Raw genomic sequence first — 22,368 nt, forward strand, 5'->3', positions numbered from 1 at the left:
GCATGTCTTACATTGATGTTTTGGGGCTAAAACTCTCCGTGAACTCGGTACTCTACAGTTTTACCTCTGTAGTGACGTGACCTTTTCAGGTAATGGATGTCTTGAACGTACGTTCTTTAGGTAGCTAACGTTGGGTAAGTCTAGTCTGCTGTACCTGCTCCAAAACTCCAGTATTTCTCTCTATAGTTTGACCTCAACCTATTTTAAATAGTAAACCAACATGTTTTCAGCACTTTTATTTCCATGACTGATCAAAACAACTTGTTTTTTTTCATGGCTCGCTTGTCCTCTCTGCAGCAGACATACAGTGAGAAATATTTTTGGAAAATCAAACGCAAAATTAAATCGCAATACATAGAATGATGGTGAATCGTGATGCATATGGAATCGTAATGCATATCGTATCGTGATAATACCGTATCGGGAGGTCCCTGGAAATTCCTAGCCAAATTGAGCTTGTCCAATAACAACAAATAGGCCTAATTTTACAGAATGTTTTTCTCCAGTTTGCCCTAGTGAATATCACCCAGGTATTTAAGCCTCAGGCACGCTAGCATTAAGGGTTGGGTATGGGCTTCCACTTATAGGGCCTACAAGTTTAGGCCAGGTTAACATTACATTGTGTACAGATTTCAGAAAAAGGTTGTGGATGTACAACAGGATAGAACATAAACAGAGTAGCAGCAGTGTGTGTGTGTGTGTGTGTGTGTGTGTGTGTGTGTGTGTGTGTGTGTACAGTCAGTATAAATGTATGTGCATATTATGTGTCAGTAAACAGATGATGGAGTGACTGTGTAGGGCTCTGAGAGTGTGTAGGGCTCTGAGAGTGTGTAGGGCTCTGAGTGTGCATTGAGAGTGTGCATAGAGACAGTGCAAAACTTAAAGGTCAGTAAAGATGCCGCCTGCTGTGCGGAAGCACAGATAATGGTCTTTGGCTTGGTGGTTGGAGTCTTTTAACGATTTTCTGGGCCTTCCTTCCACACCGCCTGATAAAGATGTCTTGGATGGCAGGTAGCTTGACCCCAGTGATGTACTGGGCCGACCGCAACACCCTCTGTAGCGCCATGCGATCGAGGGCGGTGTTATTGCCATAGCAGGCAGTGATGCAGCCAGTCAAGATGCTCTCAATGGTACAGCTGTATAACTTTTGGAGGATTTGAGGGCCCATGCCAAACTTTTTCAACCTCCTGAGGGGACGAGGCGCTGTCACACCTTCACAACTGTGCACATGTGTTTAGACCTTTTGAAGTGTTTTTTATTGATTTATTTTTGAAGTGATTTGAGTACTGAGGAACATGAAGCTCTCGACCTACTCCCCTGCAACCCCGTCGATGTGGATGGTGACGTACATCCACAGCATTACAGACTGGAACAAGGAGAGGCTCAAAATGACCATGAATATGCGCCCTGGAATACTGTTGGATCACGCGGCCTTGTGGGTGTAGACCTGATTTTAAAGAGCTTTCTCATGTCGGCCTCTGAGAGAGAGAGAGAGAGAGAGAGAGATCACCCAATCCTCTGGGTTGGTGAGGGGAGGGCATTGTATGGTTGCTTGTGGGTTGAATAACAGTGGTCTATCTCCTCTAGTGGGTTGAATAACAGTGGACTGTCTCCTCTAGTGGGTTGAAAAACAGTGGACTTTCTCCTCTAGTGGGTTGAATAACAGTGGACTTTCTCCTCTAGTGGGTTGAATAACAGTGGACTGTCTCCTCTAGTGGGTTGAATAACAGTGGACTGTCTCCTCTAGTGGGTTGAATAACAGTGGACTGTCTCCTCTAGTGGGTTGAATAACAGTGGACTTTCTCCTCTAGTGGGTTGAATAACAGTGGTCTATCTTCTCTAGTGGGTTGAATAACAGTGGACTTTCTCCTCTAGTGGGTTGAATAACAGTGGTCTATCTCCTCTAGTGGGTTGAATAACAGTGGACTAGGTCTATCTCCTCCAGTGGGTTGAATAACAGTGGTCCATCTCCTCTAGTGGGTTGAATAACAGTGGACTATCTCCTCTAGTGGGTTGAATAACAGTGGTCTAGGTCTATCTCCTCCAGTGGGTTGAATAACAGTGGACTATCTCCTCTAGTGGGTTGAATAACAGTGGACTATCTCCTCTAGTGGGTTGAATAACAGTGGACTAGGTCTATCTCCTCTAGTGGGTTGAATAACAGTGGTCTAGGTCTATCTCCTCCAGTGGGTTGAATAACAGTGGACTATCTCCTCTAGTGGGTTGAATAACAGTGGACTAGGTCTATCTCCTCTAGTGGGTTGAATAACAGTGGTCTAGGTCTATCTCCTCTAGTGGGTTGAATAACAGTGGACTATCTCCACTAGTGGGTTGAATAACAGTGGTCTATCTCCTCTAGTGGGTTGAATAACAGTGGTCTATCTCCTCTAGTGGGTTGAATAACAGTGGTCTATCTCCTCTAGTGGGTTGAATAACAGTGGTCTAGGTCTATCTCCTCCAGTGGGTTGAATAACAGTGGTCCATCTCCTCTAGTGGGTTGAATAACAGTGGTCTAGGTCTATCTCCTCTAGTGGGTTGAATAACAGTGGTCTATCTCCTCTAGTGGGTTGAATAACAGTGGTCTAGGTCTATCTCCTCTAGTGGGTTGAATAACAGTGGTCTATCTCCTCTAGTGGGTTGAATAACAGTGGACTATCTCCTCTAGTGGGTTGAATAACAGTGGACTATCTCCTCTAGTGGGTTGAATAACAGTGGTCCATCTCCTCTAGTGGGTTGAATAACAGTGGACTTTCTCCTCTAGTGGGTTGAATAACAGTGGTCTATCTCCTCTAGTGGGTTGAATAACAGTGGTCCATCTCCTCTAGTGGGTTGAATAACAGTGGACTATCTCCACTAGTGGGTTGAATAACAGTGGTCTAGGTCTATCTCCTCTAGTGGGTTGAATAACAGTGGACTTTCTCCTCTAGTGGGTTGAATAACAGTGGTCTATCTACTCTAGTGGGTTGAATAACAGTGGTCTAGGTCTATCTCCTCTAGTGGGTTGAATAACAGTGGACTAGGTCTATCTCCTCTAGTGGGTTGAATAACAGTGGACTATCTCCACTAGTGGGTTGAATAACAGTGGTCCATCTCCTCTAGTGGGTTGAATAACAGTGGTCTGTCTCCTCTAGTGGGTTGAATAACAGTGGACTAGGTCTATCTCCTCTAGTGGGTTGAATAACAGTGGTCCATCTCCTCTAGTGGGTTGAATAACAGTGGTCTGTCTCCTCTAGTGGGTTGAATAACAGTGGACTAGGTCTATCTCCTCTAGTGGGTTGAATAACAGTGGTCCATCTCCTCTAGTGGGTTGAATAACAGTGGTCTATCTCCTCTAGTGGGTTGAATAACAGTGGACTAGGTCTATCTCCTCTAGTGGGTTGAATAACAGTGGACTAGGTCTATCTCCTCTAGTGGGTTGAATAACAGTGGACTATCTCCTCTAGTGGGTTGAATAACAGTGGTCTAGGTCTATCTCCTCTAGTGGGTTGAATAACAGTGGACTTTCTCCTCTAGTGGGTTGAATAACAGTGGTCTATCTACTCTAGTGGGTTGAATAACAGTGGTCTAGGTCTATCTCCTCTAGTGGGTTGAATAACAGTGGACTAGGTCTATCTCCTCTAGTGGGTTGAATAACAGTGGACTATCTCCACTAGTGGGTTGAATAACAGTGGTCCATCTCCTCTAGTGGGTTGAATAACAGTGGTCTGTCTCCTCTAGTGGGTTGAATAACAGTGGACTAGGTCTATCTCCTCTAGTGGGTTGAATAACAGTGGTCCATCTCCTCTAGTGGGTTGAATAACAGTGGTCTGTCTCCTCTAGTGGGTTGAATAACAGTGGACTAGGTCTATCTCCTCTAGTGGGTTGAATAACAGTGGTCCATCTCCTCTAGTGGGTTGAATAACAGTGGTCTATCTCCTCTAGTGGGTTGAATAACAGTGGACTAGGTCTATCTCCTCTAGTGGGTTGAATAACAGTGGACTAGGTCTATCTCCTCTAGTGGGTTGAATAACAGTGGTCTATCTCCTCTAGTGGGTTGAATAACAGTGGACTAGGTCTATCTCCTCTAGTGGGTTGAATAACAGTGGACTAGGTCTATCTCCTCTAGTGGGTTGAATAACAGTGGTCTATCTCCTCTAGTGGGTTGAATAACAGTGGACTAGGTCTATCTCCACTAGTGGGTTGAATAACAGTGGACTAGGTCTATCTCCTCTAGTGGGTTGAATAACAGTGGACTATCTCCTCTAGTGGGTTGAATAACAGTGGACTAGGTCTATCTCCTCTAGTGGGTTGAATAACAGTGGACTAGGTCTATCTCCTCTAGTGGGTTGAATAACAGTGGACTATCTCCTCTAGTGGGTTGAATAACAGTGGACTAGGTCTATCTCCTCTAGTGGGTTGAATAACAGTGGTCTATCTCCTCTAGTGGGTTGAATAACAGTGGACTAGGTCTATCTCCTCTAGTGGGTTGAATAACAGTGGACTAGGTCTATCTCCTCTAGTGGGTTGAATAACAGTGGTCTATCTCCTCTAGTGGGTTGAATAACAGTGGACTAGGTCTATCTCCACTAGTGGGTTGAATAACAGTGGACTAGGTCTATCTCCTCTAGTGGGTTGAATAACAGTGGACTATCTCCTCTAGTGGGTTGAATAACAGTGGACTAGGTCTATCTCCTCTAGTGGGTTGAATAACAGTGGTCTATCTCCTCTAGTGGGTTGAATAACAGTGGACTAGGTCTATCTCCTCTAGTGGGTTGAATAACAGTGGACTATCTCCTCTAGTGGGTTGAATAACAGTGGACTAGGTCTATCTCCTCTAGTGGGTTGAATAACAGTGGACTATCTCCTCTAGTGGGTTGAATAACAGTGGACTAGGTCTATCTCCTCTAGTGGGTTGAATAACAGTGGACTAGGTCTATCTCCTCTAGTGGGTTGAATAACAGTGGACTATCTCCTCTAGTGGGTTGAATAACAGTGGACTAGGTCTATCTCCTCTAGTGGGTTGAATAACAGTGGTCTATCTCCTCTAGTGGGTTGAATAACAGTGGACTAGGTCTATCTCCTCTAGTGGGTTGAATAACAGTGGTCTATCTCCTCTAGTGGGTTGAATAACAGTGGACTAGGTCTATCTCCTCTAGTGGGTTGAATAACAGTGGACTAGGTCTATCTCCTCTAGTGGGTTGAATAACAGTGGACTATCTCCACTAGTGGGTTGAATAACAGTGGACTAGGTCTATCTCCTCTAGTGGGTTGAATAACAGTGGTCTAGGTCTATCTCCTCTAGTGGGTTGAATAACAGTGGACTAGGTCTATCTCCTCTAGTGGGTTGAATAACAGTGGACTATCTCCACTAGTGGGTTGAATAACAGTGGTCTAGGTCTATCTCCTCTAGTGGGTTGAATAACAGTGGACTATCTCCTCTAGTGGGTTGAATAACAGTGGACTAGGTCTATCTCCTCTAGTGGGTTGAATAACAGTGGACTAGGTCTATCTCCTCTAGTGGGTTGAATAACAGTGGACTATCTCCTCTAGTGGGTTGAATAACAGTGGACTAGGTCTATCTCCTCTAGTGGGTTGAATAACAGTGGTCTAGGTCTATCTCCTCTAGTGGGTTGAATAACAGTGGTCTAGGTCTATCTCCTCTAGTGGGTTGAATAACAGTGGACTAGGTCTATCTCCTCTAGTGGGTTGAATAACAGTGGTCTATCTCCTCTAGTGGGTTGAATAACAGTGGACTAGGTCTATCTCCTCTAGTGGGTTGAATAACAGTGGACTAGGTCTATCTCCTCTAGTGGGTTGAATAACAGTGGTCTAGGTCTATCTCCTCTAGTGGGTTGAATAACAGTGGACTAGGTCTATCTCCTCTAGTGGGTTGAATAACAGTGGTCTATCTCCTCTAGTGGGTTGAATAACAGTGGTCTAGGTCTATCTCCTCTAGTGGGTTGAATAACAGTGGTCCATCTCCTCTAGTGGGTTGAATAACAGTGGTCTATCTCCACTAGTGGGTTGAATAACAGTGGTCTAGGTCTATCTCCTCTAGTGGGTTGAATAACAGTGGTCTATCTCCACTAGTGGGTTGAATAACAGTGGACTATCTCCACTAGTGGGTTGAATAACAGTGGACTATCTCCACTAGTGGGTTGAATAACAGTGGTCTATCTCCACTAGTGGGTTGAATAACAGTGGTCTAGGTCTATCTCCTCTAGTGGGTTGAATAACAGTGGTCTATCTCCACTAGTGGGTTGAATAACAGTGGACTATCTCCACTAGTGGGTTGAATAACAGTGGTCCATCTCCTCTAGTGGGTTGAATAACAGTGGTCTATCTCCACTAGTGGGTTGAATAACAGTGGTCTAGGTCTATCTCCTCTAGTGGGTTGAATAACAGTGGACTATCTCCACTAGTGGGTTGAATAACAGTGGACTATCTCCTCTAGTGGGTTGAATAACAGTGGTCCATCTCCTCTAGTGGGTTGAATAACAGTGGACTAGGTCTATCTCCTCTAGTGGGTTGAATAACAGTGGTCTATCTCCTCTAGTGGGTTGAATAACAGTGGTCCATCTCCTCTAGTGGGTTGAATAACAGTGGACTAGGTCTATCTCCTCTAGTGGGTTGAATAACAGTGGACTAGGTCTATCTCCTCTAGTGGGTTGAATAACAGTGGACTATCTCCTCTAGTGGGTTGAATAACAGTGGTCTATCTCCTCTAGTGGGTTGAATAACAGTGGTCCATCTCCTCTAGTGGGTTGAATAACAGTGGTCCATCTCCACTAGTGGGTTGAATAACAGTGGTCTAGGTCTATCTCCTCTAGTGGGTTGAATAACAGTGGACTAGGTCTATCTCCTCTAGTGGGTTGAATAACAGTGGACTATCTCCACTAGTGGGTTGAATAACAGTGGTCTATCTCCTCTAGTGGGTTGAATAACAGTGGTCTGTCTCCTCTAGTGGGTTGAATAACAGTGGTCTATCTCCTCTAGTGGGTTGAATAACAGTGGACTATCTCCTCTAGTGGGTTGAATAACAGTGGACTATCTCCACTAGTGGGTTGAATAACAGTGGTCTATCTCCTCTAGTGGGTTGAATAACAGTGGACTATCTCCTCTAGTGGGTTGAATAACAGTGGACTATCTCCACTAGTGGGTTGAATAACAGTGGACTATCTCCACTAGTGGGTTGAATAACAGTGGTCTATCTCCTCTAGTGGGTTGAATAACAGTGGACTATCTCCACTAGTGGGTTGAATAACAGTGGACTATCTCCACTAGTGGGTTGAATAACAGTGGTCTATCTCCTCTAGTGGGTTGAATAACAGTGGTCTATCTCCTCTAGTGGGTTGAATAACAGTGGTCTATCTCCTCTAGTGGGTTGAATAACAGTGGACTATCTCCACTAGTGGGTTGAATAACAGTGGTCTATCTCCTCTAGTGGGTTGAATAACAGTGGACTATCTCCTCTAGTGGGTTGAATAACAGTGGTCTATCTACTCTAGTGGGTTGAATAACAGTGGTCTATCTACTCTAGTGGGTTGAATAACAGTGGACTATCTCCTCTAGTGGGTTGAATAACAGTGGTCTATCTACTCTAGTGGGTTGAATAACAGTGGTCTAGGTCTATCTCCTCTAGTGGGTTGAATAACAGTGGTCCATCTCCTCTAGTGGGTTGAATAACAGTGGTCTATCTCCTCTAGTGGGTTGAATAACAGTGGTCTATCTACTCTAGTGGGTTGAATAACAGTGGTCTAGGTCTATCTCCTCTAGTGGGTTGAATAACAGTGGTCCATCTCCTCTAGTGGGTTGAATAACAGTGGACTATCTCCTCTAGTGGGTTGAATAACAGTGGTCTATCTCCTCTAGTGGGTTGAATAACAGTGGTCTAGGTCTATCTCCTCTAGTGGGTTGAATAACAGTGGTCCATCTCCTCTAGTGGGTTGAATAACAGTGGTCTAGGTCTATCTCCTCTAGTGGGTTGAATAACAGTGGACTATCTCCTCTAGTGGGTTGAATAACAGTGGACTATCTCCTCTAGTGGGTTGAATAACAGTGGACTATCTCCTCTAGTGGGTTGAATAACAGTGGACTATCTCCTCTAGTGGGTTGAATAACAGTGGACTATCTCCACTAGTGGGTTGAATAACAGTGGACTATCTCCTCTAGTGGGTTGAATAACAGTGGACTATCTCCACTAGTGGGTTGAATAACAGTGGACTATCTCCTCTAGTGGGTTGAATAACAGTGGACTATCTCCTCTAGTGGGTTGAATAACAGTGGACTATCTCCACTAGTGGGTTGAATAACAGTGGACTATCTCCTCTAGTGGGTTGAATAACAGTGGACTATCTCCTCTAGTGGGTTGAATAACAGTGGACTATCTCCACTAGTGGGTTGGAGACGTGTTGATGGAAGTTGGGGAGGGCATCACGTGTCTTAGTGACGCAGAATTAAAATCGCCGGCAACCAGATCCTACATCGAGGCTGCTTCTCTGGATTGTTTCTAGCCTTGTACAGTTGGTTAAGTGACAGCTTGTTATCTGGATGGTTTATAGCCTTGTACAGTTGGGTAAGTGCCAGCTTGTTATTTATCTGGATTGTTTCTAGCCTTGTACAGCTGGTTAAGTGACAGCTTGTTATCTGGATGGTTTATAGCCTTGTACAGTTGGTTAAGTGCCAGCTTGTTATTTATCTGGATTGTTTCTAGCCTTGTACAGCTGGTTAAGTGCCAGCTTGTTATTTATCTGGATTGTTTCTAGCCTTGTACAGTTGGTTAAGTGCCAGCTTGTTATTTATCTGGATTGTTTATAGCCTTGTACTGTTGGGTAAGTGCCAGCTTGTTATTTATCTGGATTGTTTATAGCCTTGTACTGTTGGGTAAGTGCCAGCTTGTTATTTATCTGGATTGTTTCTAGCCTTGTACAGTTGGGTAAGTGCCAGCTTGTTATTTACCTGGATTGTTTCTAGCCTTGTACAGCTGGTTAAGTGCCAGCTTGTTATTTATCTTGTCCTGAGGTAGAATGTTACACAACAGTCACGATAGTTGATGTAGAGGCAGGTAATGACCTCATCTTTGCAGGAATTTATGGGCTTGATAAAAGTTGCCTTTTCCCCTGTGTTTGTCTAACTGTCACACATTTGCTTGATGAATGAGATTGACATTTTAAGTAAGATTGAAGTTGGAAGCCTTCTAATACCGACTTCAACTAATGATATGTGTTCTGATTGTTTTGATACAAATGTTGAGACATTTCACTCGAAGTATGATTCAGTGTCGTCTTTGTATTGGCTATGTTGTATGTTTTTCATACAATGTGATGTTTTCTTTTATGTAGGCCTATTATCAAAATGAACCGTTTAGTTCAGAAATGTCTAAGCTACGTCTCATATATAGTTTTGTGATACTCACGTCTCCTATCCTGTTAGTGCGAAAGTTTGAGTTAACCCAGCCACAGAACGGCTCCAAAAATGTCCACATTCAAGTCATAGCTCATCCTGGGGTTGCAGATGTCCCCAACAAAATAAACATGCAACATAATATAATTCCTTTGTTGTTTATACAGCAAACAAGCCTCGGAGGCGAGTGGAGAAGACCTCCATTTGTTTTGTGTGATAAAGCCGCTGTGTTCTTGCGGTAGGCCAAGATCTGCTTCTAATTACAGACCAGGATCCTTGGAACAAATGCGGGAGCACCGCTCGCAGTGGTGCCTCGGTCTGTTCCTGTGGCCTTGTGTGTGTGTGTGCACGGTAGTGCAGACAGATGCCGTTTATGGGCCATATGATATGACCTCCAGACGTTCATTTTTTTCTCCGTCTTTATGAAAGAGTCTGCTTCGGAGACTCACTGCTTTTTTCTTCCCCTTTGAATCGCTGCCATGGTGCAGAGTTCCTGCGAATAGGCCTATAGCTGAAAAACGTTGGTTGCGGTAAACACGCTTGGTTCATTTCACTCGGTGATATCTAGATTGATCTGCTCTTCTCACGCTTTAACAATTATTTGGAAGGTGAGTGAGCATGGGTGACATGCTTAGGCCTCGATTGTTGTGCCTGAGTCGTCTTAGTGTAATGTTCAGTGAATTTAAGCTGATGAAACTATTGTTTGTTGTCAGACATCTACCCATAAGCAAAATGGTTTGACACAATCTAATTAAATCAGTCACTTGAAGAAACTTTCAAAGTTTTTGATATTTTCTGCATTGACTGACCATCTCTTAAACCTCTCTAGGGTACGTGGAGCGCGAAATTCAACAATACTCAATTCAATATTTAACATTCTTCAAAATATATGTGTTATACATCAAAATAAAGCTTAACTTCTTGTTAATCCAGCCGCTGTGTCAGATTTCAAAAAGGCTTTACGGCGAAAGCAAACAATGCGATTATCTGAGGACATCGCCCCGCATACAAAAACATGAAAATCATATTTCAACCAGGCAGGTGCGACACAAAGTCAGAAATAGTGATATAAAAAATGCCTTAACTTTGATTTTCTTCTGTTGGCACTCCAAAAGGTCCCAGTTACATCACAAATGGTCCTTTTGTTCGATAATGTCCTAAAACTCAGTTTAGCTGGCGCGCTTCAGTCAATGATCCACTGTTTCCCTCCATCAAAATGCATACAAAATTAATCCCAAACGTTACTAAACTTTTCCAAACAAGTCAAAACAATGTTTATAATCAAACCTTAGGTATCCTAATACGCAATTAAACAATAAAATTTAAGACGGAGAATAGTATGTTCATTACCGGAGATGAATAAGAAATAATGCACTTTCCTCCACGCGCTTGGAAACACTACAGCCAAAATGGGAGCCACCTAGAAAAACTACAATTTCTCGATCATTTTTCTAAAATCCAGCCTGAAACTTTCTAAAGACTGTTGACATCTATTGGAAGCCCTAGGAACTGTAATCTGGGAGGACTTGGCATTATTATTAAAATACTAGCCATTGAAAATAGTGGTAAGCTGAATTTTTTATTTTTTTTATTTTTTTGGGGGGGATGGTTTGTCCTCGGGGTTTCGCCTGCCATATCAGTTCTGTTATACTCACAGACATTATTTTAACAGTTTTAGAAACTTTAGAGTGTTTTCTACCCATATCTACCAATTATGCATATCCTAGCTTCTGGGCTTGAGTAACAGGTAGTTTACTTTGGACACGCTTTTCATCCGGATGTCAAAATACTGCCCCCTACCCCAGAAAGGTTAAAGTAATGGACTGTCATTTGTTTTTGATTATTTGAGCTGTTCTTTCCATAATTTGGACTTCATCTTTTACCAAATAGGACTATCTTCTGTAAACCACCCCTACCTTGTCACAACACAACTGATTTGGCTCAAATGCATTAAGAAGAATGAAATTCCACAAATTAACTTTTAACAAGGCACACCTGATAATTGAAATGCATTCCAGGTGACTACCTCATGAGGCTGGTTGAGAGAATGCCAAGAGTGTGCAAAGCTGTCATTAAAGATAGGGTGGCAACTTTGAAGAATCTCAAATATAAAATATATTTTTATTTAACACTTTTTTTTGCTTATATCATGATTCTGTATGTGTTATTTAATAATTTTGATGTCTTCACTATTATTCTACAATGTAGTAAATAGAAAGAAAAACCCTGGAATGAGTACAGTCGTGGCCAAAAGTTTTGAGAATGACACAAATATACATTTTTCATAAAGTTTGCTGCTTCAGTGTCTTTAGCTATTTTTGTCAGATGTTACTCTGGAATACTGAAGAATAAGTACAGGCATTTCATAAGTGTCAAAGGCTTTTGTTGACAATTACATGAAGTTGATGCAAAGAGTCAATATTTGCAGTGTTGACCCTTCTTTTTCAAGACCTCTGCAATCCGCCCTGGCATGCTGTCAATTAACTTCTGGGTCACATTCTGACTGATGGCAGCCCATTCTTGCATAATCAATGCTTGGAGTTTGTCAGAATTTGTGGGTTTTTGTTTGTCCACCCGCCTCTTGAGGATTGACCACAAGTTCTCAATGGGATTAAGGTCTGGGGAGTTTCTTGGCCATGGACCCAAAATATCGATGTTTTGTTCCCCGAGACAATAAGTTATCACTTTTGCCTTATGGCAAGGTGCTCCATCATGCTGTAAAAGGCAAAACTGTTCCTGGATGGTTGGGAGAAGTTGCTCTCAGAGGATGTGTTGGTACCATTCTTTATTCATGGCTGTGTTCTTAGGCAAAATTGTGAGTGAGCCCACTCCCTTGGCTGAGAAGCAACCCCACACATGAATGGTCTCAGGATGCTTTATTGTTGGCATGACACAGGACTGATGGTAGTGCTCACCTTGTCTTCTCCGGACAAGCTTTTTTCCGGATGCCCCAAACAATCGGAAATGGGATTCATCAGAGAAAATGACTTTACCACAGTCCTCAGCAGTCCAATTCCTGTACCTTTTGCAGAATATCAGTCTGTCCCTAATGTTTTTCCAGGCCATCCTCCAAAAGTCTTTGCCTCACTGTGCGTGCAGATGCACTCACACCTGCCTGCTGCCATTCCTGAGCAAGCTCTGTACTGGTGGTGCCCCGATCCCGCAGCAGCTGAATAAACTTGAGGAGATGGTCCTGGCGCTTGCTGGACTTTCTTGAGCGCCCTGAAGCCTTCACAAAAATTGAACCGCTCTCCTTGAAGTTCCGGATGATCCGATAAATGGTGGATTTAGGTGCAATCTTACTGGCAGCAATATCCTTGCCTGTGAGGCCCTTTTTGTGCAAAGCAATGATGACAGCACGTGTTTCCTTGCAGGTAACCATGGTTGACAGAGGAAGAACAATGATTCCAAGCACCACCCTCCTTTTGAAGCTTCCAGTCTGTTATTCGAACTCAATCAGCGTGACAGAGTGATCTCCAGCCTTGTCCTCGTCAACACCCACACCTGTGTTAACGAGAGAATCACTGACATGATGTCAGCTGGTCCTTTTGTGGCAGGGCTGAAATGCAGCGGAAATATTTTTTTGGGATTCAGTTCATTTGCATGGCAAAGAGGGACTTTGCATTTAATTGCAGTTCATCTGATCACTCTTCATAACATTCTGGAGTATATGCAAATTGCCGTCATACAAACTGAGACAGCAGACTTTGAAAATTAATATATTTGTGTCATTCTCAAAACTTTTGGCCACGACTGTGTCCAAACTTATGACTGGTTCTATCTATCTATCTATCTATCTATCTATCTATCTATCTATCTATCTATCTATCTATCTATCTATCTATCTATCTATCTATCTATCTATCTATCTATCTATCTATCTATCTATCTATCTATCTATCTATCTATCTATCTATCTATCTATCTATCTATCTATCTATCAAAATGAACGATCCATGCTATGACCATCTTAAAACGTTTCCATATGTAAGCTTAGGATAAACAACTAAGTTTTAGAGGTCAACTGTTTTATCAAGTCTTGATGATTCATAGTTTGTAGTTCATAGTCATTGTTATGTGGAAAACAAGAGGGAAATAAGTCCTTGTAACTGAGAAAGGACTTCGGTGTTTCCCAGTGTGCTTTTGGATAGCTGGATTTGGAGTTTCTCCTTTAGCTTGATGGAGGTGTGGAATGTGAAGGGAATTTGTCTCAGTTGAATGTGAATTGTTTGCTGATTGAGTATTTGCTCTGTAACCACTATTTAGCACCAGAGCTCACCAACTGCTGTGGATAAAAAGCAGTGTTTGGTTTGGCCTGTTCAGATTGAACATTGTACTGACATTTCCTCTTCCTGGGAAAGTGTTTGTTGTTGGGCTAAGTCATTCCACACTCTTGAGGCAGTCAGCACTGAACAAGATGTGCTGTATGAAGTGCTGAAGATCTGCTTGCTCCTGAGTGCTAGAAACAGATGGTTTCTCTCTTATTCTCTTGTGCCTGAAGTAGGATAAAGTTGTTTGAATGGCTAAGATGATCCACTGCCTTTTTCTATCAACTAGGAAGTGGCATCCCTCTCTCTGATATCAACTAGGAAGTGGCATCCCTCTCTCTATCTCTCTAGTGAGGCCTGGGATTGGTTTACTTGACTTTTATGGCGTCTGAATTTAAGTGTCTTTTTAAAGACCACCAATGATCATAAGCACATTTATTATATTTTTTTTCGTAGAGGGGTTGGTTATGTCATGAATTAGCCCGTTCAAAATCATTGTCGCCAGCCATACTGTACGTGGGCCAGTAAAACTCTGGTAACATACACATTATATTCCCCAATGTGGTTGTAACGTGCACCTGAAACAATGGCTTTTTGAACACACATTTCCTTTTGGTTGCTCCTGACATCCGCTATCGCCATTAGCTTTAATATTCCCATGGAACCCTGCAAATTCAGCTCCTGAATGTTGAGAGGTGTCCATTGCTGAGGCAGCGGGGTTTTTAGTATTCAAGCCGTCGTGCAGCAACAAGAGCAGGACATTGGCTTCCAGCTCCCTGTTTCCAGTCTCTCTCTGCTGCTGGAGTCTGTTTCTGCTGTGAGTGTTTATGTACAGCAGGTGTGTGTGTGGTTGTGTGTGTGTGTGTGTGGGTGTGTGTGTGTGGGGGTGTGTGTGTGGGGGTGTGGGTGTGTGTGTGTGGGTGTGTGGGTGTGTGTGTGTGTGGGGGTGTGGGTGTGTTGGGGGTGTGGGGGTGTGGGTGTGGGTGTGTGGGTGTGTAGTGTGTGTGTGTGTGTAACTATACCAAAATCCCCACAAGAGTAGTAAACATACAAAACCATCTACCAACTGGGGACATTTTGTTTGTCCCCACAAGGTCAAATGCTATTTTTATGGAGTTTAGGGTTAATATTCGTTTTAGGGTTACAGTTAGGGTTAGGAGCTTGGGTTAGGTTTTAGGGTTACAGTTAGGGTTAGGAGCTTGGGTTAGGTTTTAGGGTTCCAGTTAGGGTTAGGAGCTTGGGTTAGGTTTTAGGGTTACAGTTAGGGTTAGGAGCTTGGGTTAGGTTTTAGGGTTACAGTTAGGGTTAGGAGCTTGGGTTAGGTTTTAGGGTTAGGGTTAGGAGCTTGGGTTAGGTTTTAGGGTTAGGGTTAGGAGCTTGGGTTAGGTTTTAGGGTTAGGGTTAGGAGCTTGGGTTAGGTTTTAGGGTTAGGGTTAGGAGCTTGGGTTAAGTTTTAGGGTTACAGTTAGGGTTAGGAGCTTGGGTTAAGTTTTAGGGTTACAGTTAGGGTTAGGAGCTTGGGTTAGGTTTTAGGGTTACAGTTAGGGTTAGGAGCTTGGGTTAGGTTTTAGGGTTACAGTTAGGGTTAGGAGCTTGGGTTAGGTTTTAGGGTTACAGTTAGGGTTAGGAGCTTGGGTTAGGTTTTAGGGTTAGGGTTAGGAGCTTGGGTTAGGTTTTAGGGTTACAGTTAGGGTTAGGAGCTTGGGTTAGGTTTTAGGGTTACAGTTAGGGTTAGGAGCTTGGGTTAGGTTTTAGGGTTACAGTTAGGGTTAGGAGCTTGGGTTAGGTTTTAGGGTTACAGTTAGGGTTAGGAGCTTGGGTTAGGTTTTAGGGTTACAGTTAGGGTTAGGAGCTTGGGTTAGGTTTTGGGGTTAGGGTCAGGTTTAGAGGTTAAGGAAAATAGGATTTTGAATGGGACTGAATCCCCCCCCCCAGGCTTTGTCTGGGAGAGCGGGGTAAAGGTGTGTACTCCCACATTTCCCATTGCCTAGTGACGGTTAATGCACAGATTGGCCGTGGTCAGCGCTGTTAAATTTGTGTTCACCCTTTCTCACTCACCCCTCACACTCCCTCATGCACCCTCTCTCCCCTGTTCACCCTCTCACTCTCTCCTTCAGCCTCACTCACTCTCCCTCACTCACCTTGTCACACCTTTTCTCACTCCCTCACTCACCTTCTCTCACTCACTCTCCTCAGTCAGCTCACCCTCATTCTCTCTCTCATGCTCTTTCTCACTTCCTCGCTCACCCTTTCACTCGCTCGCTCACCCTCCTTCTTGCTCAGCCCCTCTCACACCTATATTACTCTCTCGAACAGCTTCTCTCTTACTCCCTTGCTCACCCCCTCTGTCTCACTCACTCAGCCTCTCGCTCACCCTAATTCTCTCTCGTGCTCTTTCTTTCATTCTCACTTCCTCCCTCTTGCTCGTCCTCTCTGTCACTGTGTCGCTCTCTGTCACTGTGTCGCTCTCTGTCACTGTGTCGCTCTCTGTCACTGTGTCGCTCTCTGTCACTGTGTCGCTCTCTGTCACTGTGTCGCTCTCTGCCACTGTGTCGCTCTCTGCCACTGTGTCGCTCTCTGCCACTGTGTCGCTCTCTGCCACTGTGTCGCTCTCTGCCACTGTGTCGCTCTCTGCCACTGTGTCGCTCTCTGCCACTGCGTCGCTCTCTGCCACTGCGTCGCTCTCTGTGTCGCTCTCTGCCCGCTCTCTGTGTCGCTCTCTGCCCGCTCTCTGTGTCGCTCTCTGCCCGCTCTCTGTGTCGCTCTCTGCCCGCTCTCTGTGTCGCTCTCTGCCCGCTCTCTGCCCGCTCTCTGTGTCGCTCTCTGCCCGCTCTCTGTGTCGCTCTCTGCCCGCTCTCTGTGTCGCTCTCTGCCCGCTCTCTGTGTCGCTCTCTGCCCGCTCTCTGTGTCGCTCTCTGCCCGCTCTCTGTGTCGCTCTCTGCCCTCTCTGTGTCGCTCTCTGCCCTCTCACTCTCTCTCTGTGCCGCTCGCCCACTCTCTCTCTCTGTGCCGCTCGCCCACTCTCTCTCTCTGTGCCGCTTGCCCTCTCACTCTCTCTCTCTGTGCCGCTCGCCCTCACTGTGCCGCTCGCCCTCACTGTGCCGCTCGCCCTCACTGTGCCGCTCGCCCTCACTGTGCCGCTCGCCCTCTCACTCTCTCTCACTGTGCCGCTCGCCCTCACTGTGCCGCTCGCCCTCTCACTCTCTCTCTCTGTGCCGCTCGCCCTCTCACTCTCTCTCTCTGTGCCGCTCGCCCTCTCACTCTCTCTCTGTGCCGCTCGCCCTCTCACTCTCTCTCTGTGCCGCTCGCCCTCTCACTGTGCCGCTCGCCCTCTCTCTCTCTGTGCCGCTCGCCCTCTCTCTCTCTGTGCCGTTCGCCCTCACTGTGCCGCTCGCCCTCACTGTGACTCTCTGTGCCGCTCGCTCTCTCTCTCGCTGTGCCGCTCGCCCTCTCTCTCGCTGTGCCGCTCGACCTCTCTCTCGCTGTGCCGCTCGCCCTCTCTCTCGCTGTGCCGCTCGACCTCTCTCTCGCTGTGCCGCTCGCCCTCTCTCTCGCTGTGCCGCTCGCCCTCTCTCTCGCTGTGCCGCTCGCCCTCTCTCTCGCTGTGCCGCTCGCCCTCTCTCTCGCTGTGCCGCTCGCCCTCTCTCTCGCTGTGCCGCTCGCCCTCTCTCTCGCTGTGCCGCTCGCCCTCTCTCTCTCCATTGCTCCAGCAGGGATGGGAAGAGGAGCTTTTCTTCAGGCTGTTTTCTTGTGCTGGTTTCTTTTGGAACATGCAGTGTTTTTCTCTCTCTTTTCTCTCTATTCACACACACCACCGAGGTTATCTCCCTGATGACCTTTCCCTCCTCTGCCACGGCAAGGATATGCTGCCCTTGTCAAGCGGCCATTGTAATATTCCAGGAAATGCAGAGATAGCCTAAGGCCTGTATGGCTCTGGGGATTGTTGCTATGGACTCCCACTAGCTGTTAAACCGTTGAGCTGAAAAGGTTGGTCAAATGGCTTTTGGGTGCTGAAAAGGTAGCTTTTCCCCCTCAAGCTCATTTGGTTTGCCACAGGTTTTTAATGTGTTCTTCCTCCAGCATGTCTTTCTTATTTCATGGAAAGCTGTTCAGTGCTGACGCTTCTTTGTGAGCTGGCAAACGCTGCAGTCAACCTGCCTTCAGTCTGTCGCAGCCTACAGTGTACAATCCTTCCTTACCATAAACATCCTCTCTCCCCCCTTCCCTACCATTTCTCTCACTCCCGCTCTCTCTCTCCTCTAAACTCTCTACTTCTCTCTCCTCTAAACTCTCTCTACTTCTCTCTCTCCTCTAAACTCTCTCTACTTCTCTCTCTCCTCTAAACTCTCTCTACTTCTCTCTCTCCTCTAAACTCTCTCTACTTCTCTCTCTCCTCTAAACTCTCTCTACTTCTCTCTCTCCACTAAACTCTCTACTTCTCTCTCCTCTAAACTCTCTACTTCTCTCTCCACTAAACTCTCTCTACTTCTCTCTCTCCACTAAACTCTCTCTACTTCTCTCTCTCCTCTAAACTCTCTCTACTTCTCTCTCTCCTCTAAACTCTCTCTACTTCTCTCTCTCCTCTAAACTCTCTCTACTTCTCTCTCTCCACTAAACTCTCTCTACTTCTCTCTCTCCTCTAAACTCTCTACTTCTCTCTCTCCACTAAACTCTCTCTACTTCTCTCTCTCCACTAAACTCTCTCTACTTCTCTCTCTCCTCTAAACTCTCTCTACTTCTCTTTCCTCTAAACTCTCTACTTCTCTCTCTCCACTAAACTCTCTCTACTTCTCTCTCTCCTCTAAACTCTCTACTTCTCTCTCTCCTCTAAACTCTCTCTACTTCTCTATCTCCACTAAACTCTCTCTACTTCTCTCTCTCCACTAAACTCTCTCTACTTCTCTCTCTCCTCTAAACTCTCTCTACTTCTCTCTCTCCTCTAAACTCTACTTCTCTCTTTCCTCTACACTCTCTCTACTTCTCTCTCTCCTCTAAACTCTCTCTACTTCTCTCTCCTCTAAACTCTCTCTACTTCTCTCTCTCCACTAAACTCTCTACTTCTCTCTCTCCTCTAAACTCTCTCTACTTCTCTCTCTCCACTAAACTCTCTCTACTTCTCTCTCTCCTCTAAACTCTCTCTACTTCTCTCTCTCCTCTAAACTCTCTCTACTTCTCTCTCTCCTCTAAACTCTCTACTTCTCTCTTTCCTCTAAACTCTCTACTTCTCTCTTTCCTCTAAACTCTCTACTTCTCTCTCTCCTCTAAACTCTCTCTACTTCTCTCTCTCCTCTAAACTCTCTACTTCTCTCTCTCCTCTAAACTCTCTCTACTTCTCTCTCTCCACTAAACTCTCTCTACTTCTCTCTCTCCTCTAAACTCTCTCTACTTCTCTCTCTCCTCTAAACTCTCTCTACTTCTCTCTCTCCTCTAAACTCTCTCTACTTCTCTCTCTCCTCTAAACTCTCTCTACTTCTCTCTCTCCACTAAACTCTCTACTTCTCTCTCCTCTAAACTCTCTACTTCTCTCTCCACTAAACTCTCTCTACTTCTCTCTCTCCACTAAACTCTCTCTACTTCTCTCTCTCCTCTAAACTCTCTCTACTTCTCTCTCTCCTCTAAACTCTCTCTACTTCTCTCTCTCCTCTAAACTCTCTACTTCTCTCTCTCCACTAAACTCTCTCTACTTCTCTCTCTCCTCTAAACTCTCTACTTCTCTCTCTCCACTAAACTCTCTCTACTTCTCTCTCTCCACTAAACTCTCTCTACTTCTCTCTCTCCTCTAAACTCTCTCTACTTCTCTTTCCTCTAAACTCTCTACTTCTCTCTCTCCACTAAACTCTCTCTACTTCTCTCTCTCCTCTAAACTCTCTACTTCTCTCTCTCCTCTAAACTCTCTCTACTTCTCTATCTCCACTAAACTCTCTCTACTTCTCTCTCTCCACTAAACTCTCTCTACTTCTCTCTCTCCTCTAAACTCTCTCTACTTCTCTCTCTCCTCTAAACTCTACTTCTCTCTTTCCTCTACACTCTCTCTACTTCTCTCTCTCCTCTAAACTCTCTCTACTTCTCTCTCCTCTAAACTCTCTCTACTTCTCTCTCTCCACTAAACTCTCTACTTCTCTCTCTCCTCTAAACTCTCTCTACTTCTCTCTCTCCACTAAACTCTCTCTACTTCTCTCTCTCCTCTAAACTCTCTCTACTTCTCTCTCTCCTCTAAACTCTCTCTACTTCTCTCTCTCCTCTAAACTCTCTACTTCTCTCTTTCCTCTAAACTCTCTACTTCTCTCTTTCCTCTAAACTCTCTACTTCTCTCTCTCCTCTAAACTCTCTCTACTTCTCTCTCTCCTCTAAACTCTCTACTTCTCTCTCTCCTCTAAACTCTCTCTACTTCTCTCTCTCCACTAAACTCTCTCTACTTCTCTCTCTCCTCTAAACTCTCTCTACTTCTCTCTCTCCTCTAAACTCTCTCTACTTCTCTCTCTCCTCTAAACTCTCTCTACTTCTCTCTCTCCTCTAAACTCTCTCTACTTCTCTCTCTCCTCTAAACTCTCTCTACTTCTCTCTCTCCTCTAAACTCTCTCTACTTCTCTCTCTCCTCTAAACTCTCTCTACTTCTCTCTCTCCACTAAACTCTCTCTACTTCTCTCTCTCCTCTAAACTCTCTCTACTTCTCTCTCTCCTCTAAACTCTCTCTACTTCTCTCTCTCCACTAAACTCTCTCTACTTCTCTCTCTCCACTAAACTCTCTCTACTTCTCTCTCTCCTCTAAACTCTCTACTTCTCTCTCTCCTCTAAACTCTACTTCTCTCTCTAAACTCTACTTCTCTCTCTAAACTCTCTACTTCTCTCTCTAAACTCTACTTCTCTCTCTAAACTCTCTACTTCTCTCTCTAAACTCTACTTCTCTCTCTCCTCCAAACTATCTCTACTTCTCTCTCTAAACTCTCTTTCTCTCTCTCCTCTAAACTCTCTTTCTCTCTCTCCTCTAAACTCTCCCTACTTCTCTCTCTAAACTCTCTTTCTCTCTCTCCTCTAAACTCTCCCTACTTCTCTCTCTAAACTCTCCCTACTTCTCTCTCTCCTCTAAACTATCCTTCTCTCTCTTTCCTCTAAATTATATCTACTTCTCTCTCTTTCGGCACGTACTCTGGTTTCATCGTCAGAAAATATCACCTCCCTGTCCCCTGTTATCAAAATAAGGCATGCACTAAGTCTGGAGTGCTGTTTTGACAAAAGAGTAAAGCAAGCCGAGTTTCTGTGCGCTGCAGGGAGGCGTCTATGTGCTTCTATTTGCGGTGCCGTGTGCCATGTCCTCATCAAACACGCCGCTACTCACCACACCAATCACCGCTACTTTACCACACTACGCGATACAGGAGAATCCCCTCCTTTCGGTTGTGCTTCAGTATCAAAGTGTTCGATCCCAAACCCCTTGACACACAGGGGTTGAGGGTTTTATACGTCATCTGTGATTTTTGTTTGGTCCTGATCTTTTAGTTCATTTCTCAATCCTGACTTGCATATTTGGTTGTACTTAAAGGGAGAGCATCTTTTTGGATTGTTTACGTCTAGACGTGGAACTTCTGAGACGACAGTTGTACCAAACACAGCTCTGGGTTTTGAGTGCGTAAATGATAGGTTATAGTGTGTATTTAAACTGGGCTAATGGTATTCTTCTAATGCTTCCTCATCTTTCTCTCTGTGACAGGACCAAGCCATGGAGAGGTGGACACACGGGAGTGCTTGTTCTATAACGTGAACTATGAGATCGAGAAGACCAACCAGAGCGGGGTAGAGCGCTGCGAGGGTGAGAAGGACAAGAGGTCGCACTGCTACGCCTCATGGCGAAACAACTCTGGTACCATCGAGCTGGTGAAGAAGGGCTGCTGGCTGGACGACTTCAACTGCTATGACAGGTCGAATCTCCTACCGTTGTGCCCTTGAGCAAGGCCCTATATAATACTGTTCAGTTGTAGATTAGACGAACTGCCTTTAAGACTGGAGTCCTGGGATGTATTCACAAAGAGTCTGAGAGTAGGAGTGCTGAGCTGGCATCCAGGGTATGGTCTAAAGGCAAAAACTGATCCTATACCAGCACTCCTACTCTTCCGCTCTTTATGAATAGGGGCCCTGGTGTGGTGAAGAGGTGGAATCAGTGTTTTCCCTATGGTTGTATAGGTGGGTTTCTGCTCAATGTTTTCATTTCCCAAGTGGGATCAATGCCTCAAGTGTTTAGAATGAAGCACAATGGGGTCACCATATGTCACTGATCAGTAATGACTATGTTAATCTAACCATCAAATATGACCATATATACAACTTTAACAATCACAGTCGGATTTGTCACTCAGGCATTACTGCCTATTGACTTCATGGCTGGCGTGTGTGTGTGTGTGTGTGTGCAACCTCACACGAGCTTGTCTTCGACGTTTCGCTTGTGTTATTGAACATTTTAGTTTCTATTTCGTCTACAGGAAGTGTTACTGATCAAATGTTTTTCTAAAGCCCTTTTTACATCAGCAGATGACACAATGTGGAAAGCCAGCCTCAAATCCCAAACAGCAAGCAATGCAGACGTGGAAGCATGGATTCCATATTAAATGTCTCTGTCAAACTGGAATATACAATTACCCTGCACCCGGCGGGTCCCGTAGGTGCTCCATAACCAAGGCTTCGCCGTCGCTGGAAAAGTCAGGCGGAGTGGTGCGGTAGATTTTTC

The 22,368-nt window shown here is 44.8% G+C and overlaps 1 protein-coding gene across 1 annotated transcript in view; it reads left to right on the forward strand.

The window, feature by feature from the left end:
• Positions 1–22,368, forward strand: part of LOC115150309 (activin receptor type-2B) — a 61,168-nt gene that overhangs the window by 20,770 nt on the left and 18,030 nt on the right. Inside the window, exon 2 of the mRNA XM_029693463.1 lies at positions 21,358–21,565. Within this exon, the coding sequence (XP_029549323.1) occupies positions 21,358–21,565 (208 nt within the window). The remainder of the gene's footprint in view (positions 1–21,357; positions 21,566–22,368) is intronic.

This window comes from Salmo trutta, chromosome 2, assembly GCF_901001165.1.
Source record: "Salmo trutta chromosome 2, fSalTru1.1, whole genome shotgun sequence".
NCBI lineage: Eukaryota > Metazoa > Chordata > Actinopteri > Salmoniformes > Salmonidae > Salmo > Salmo trutta.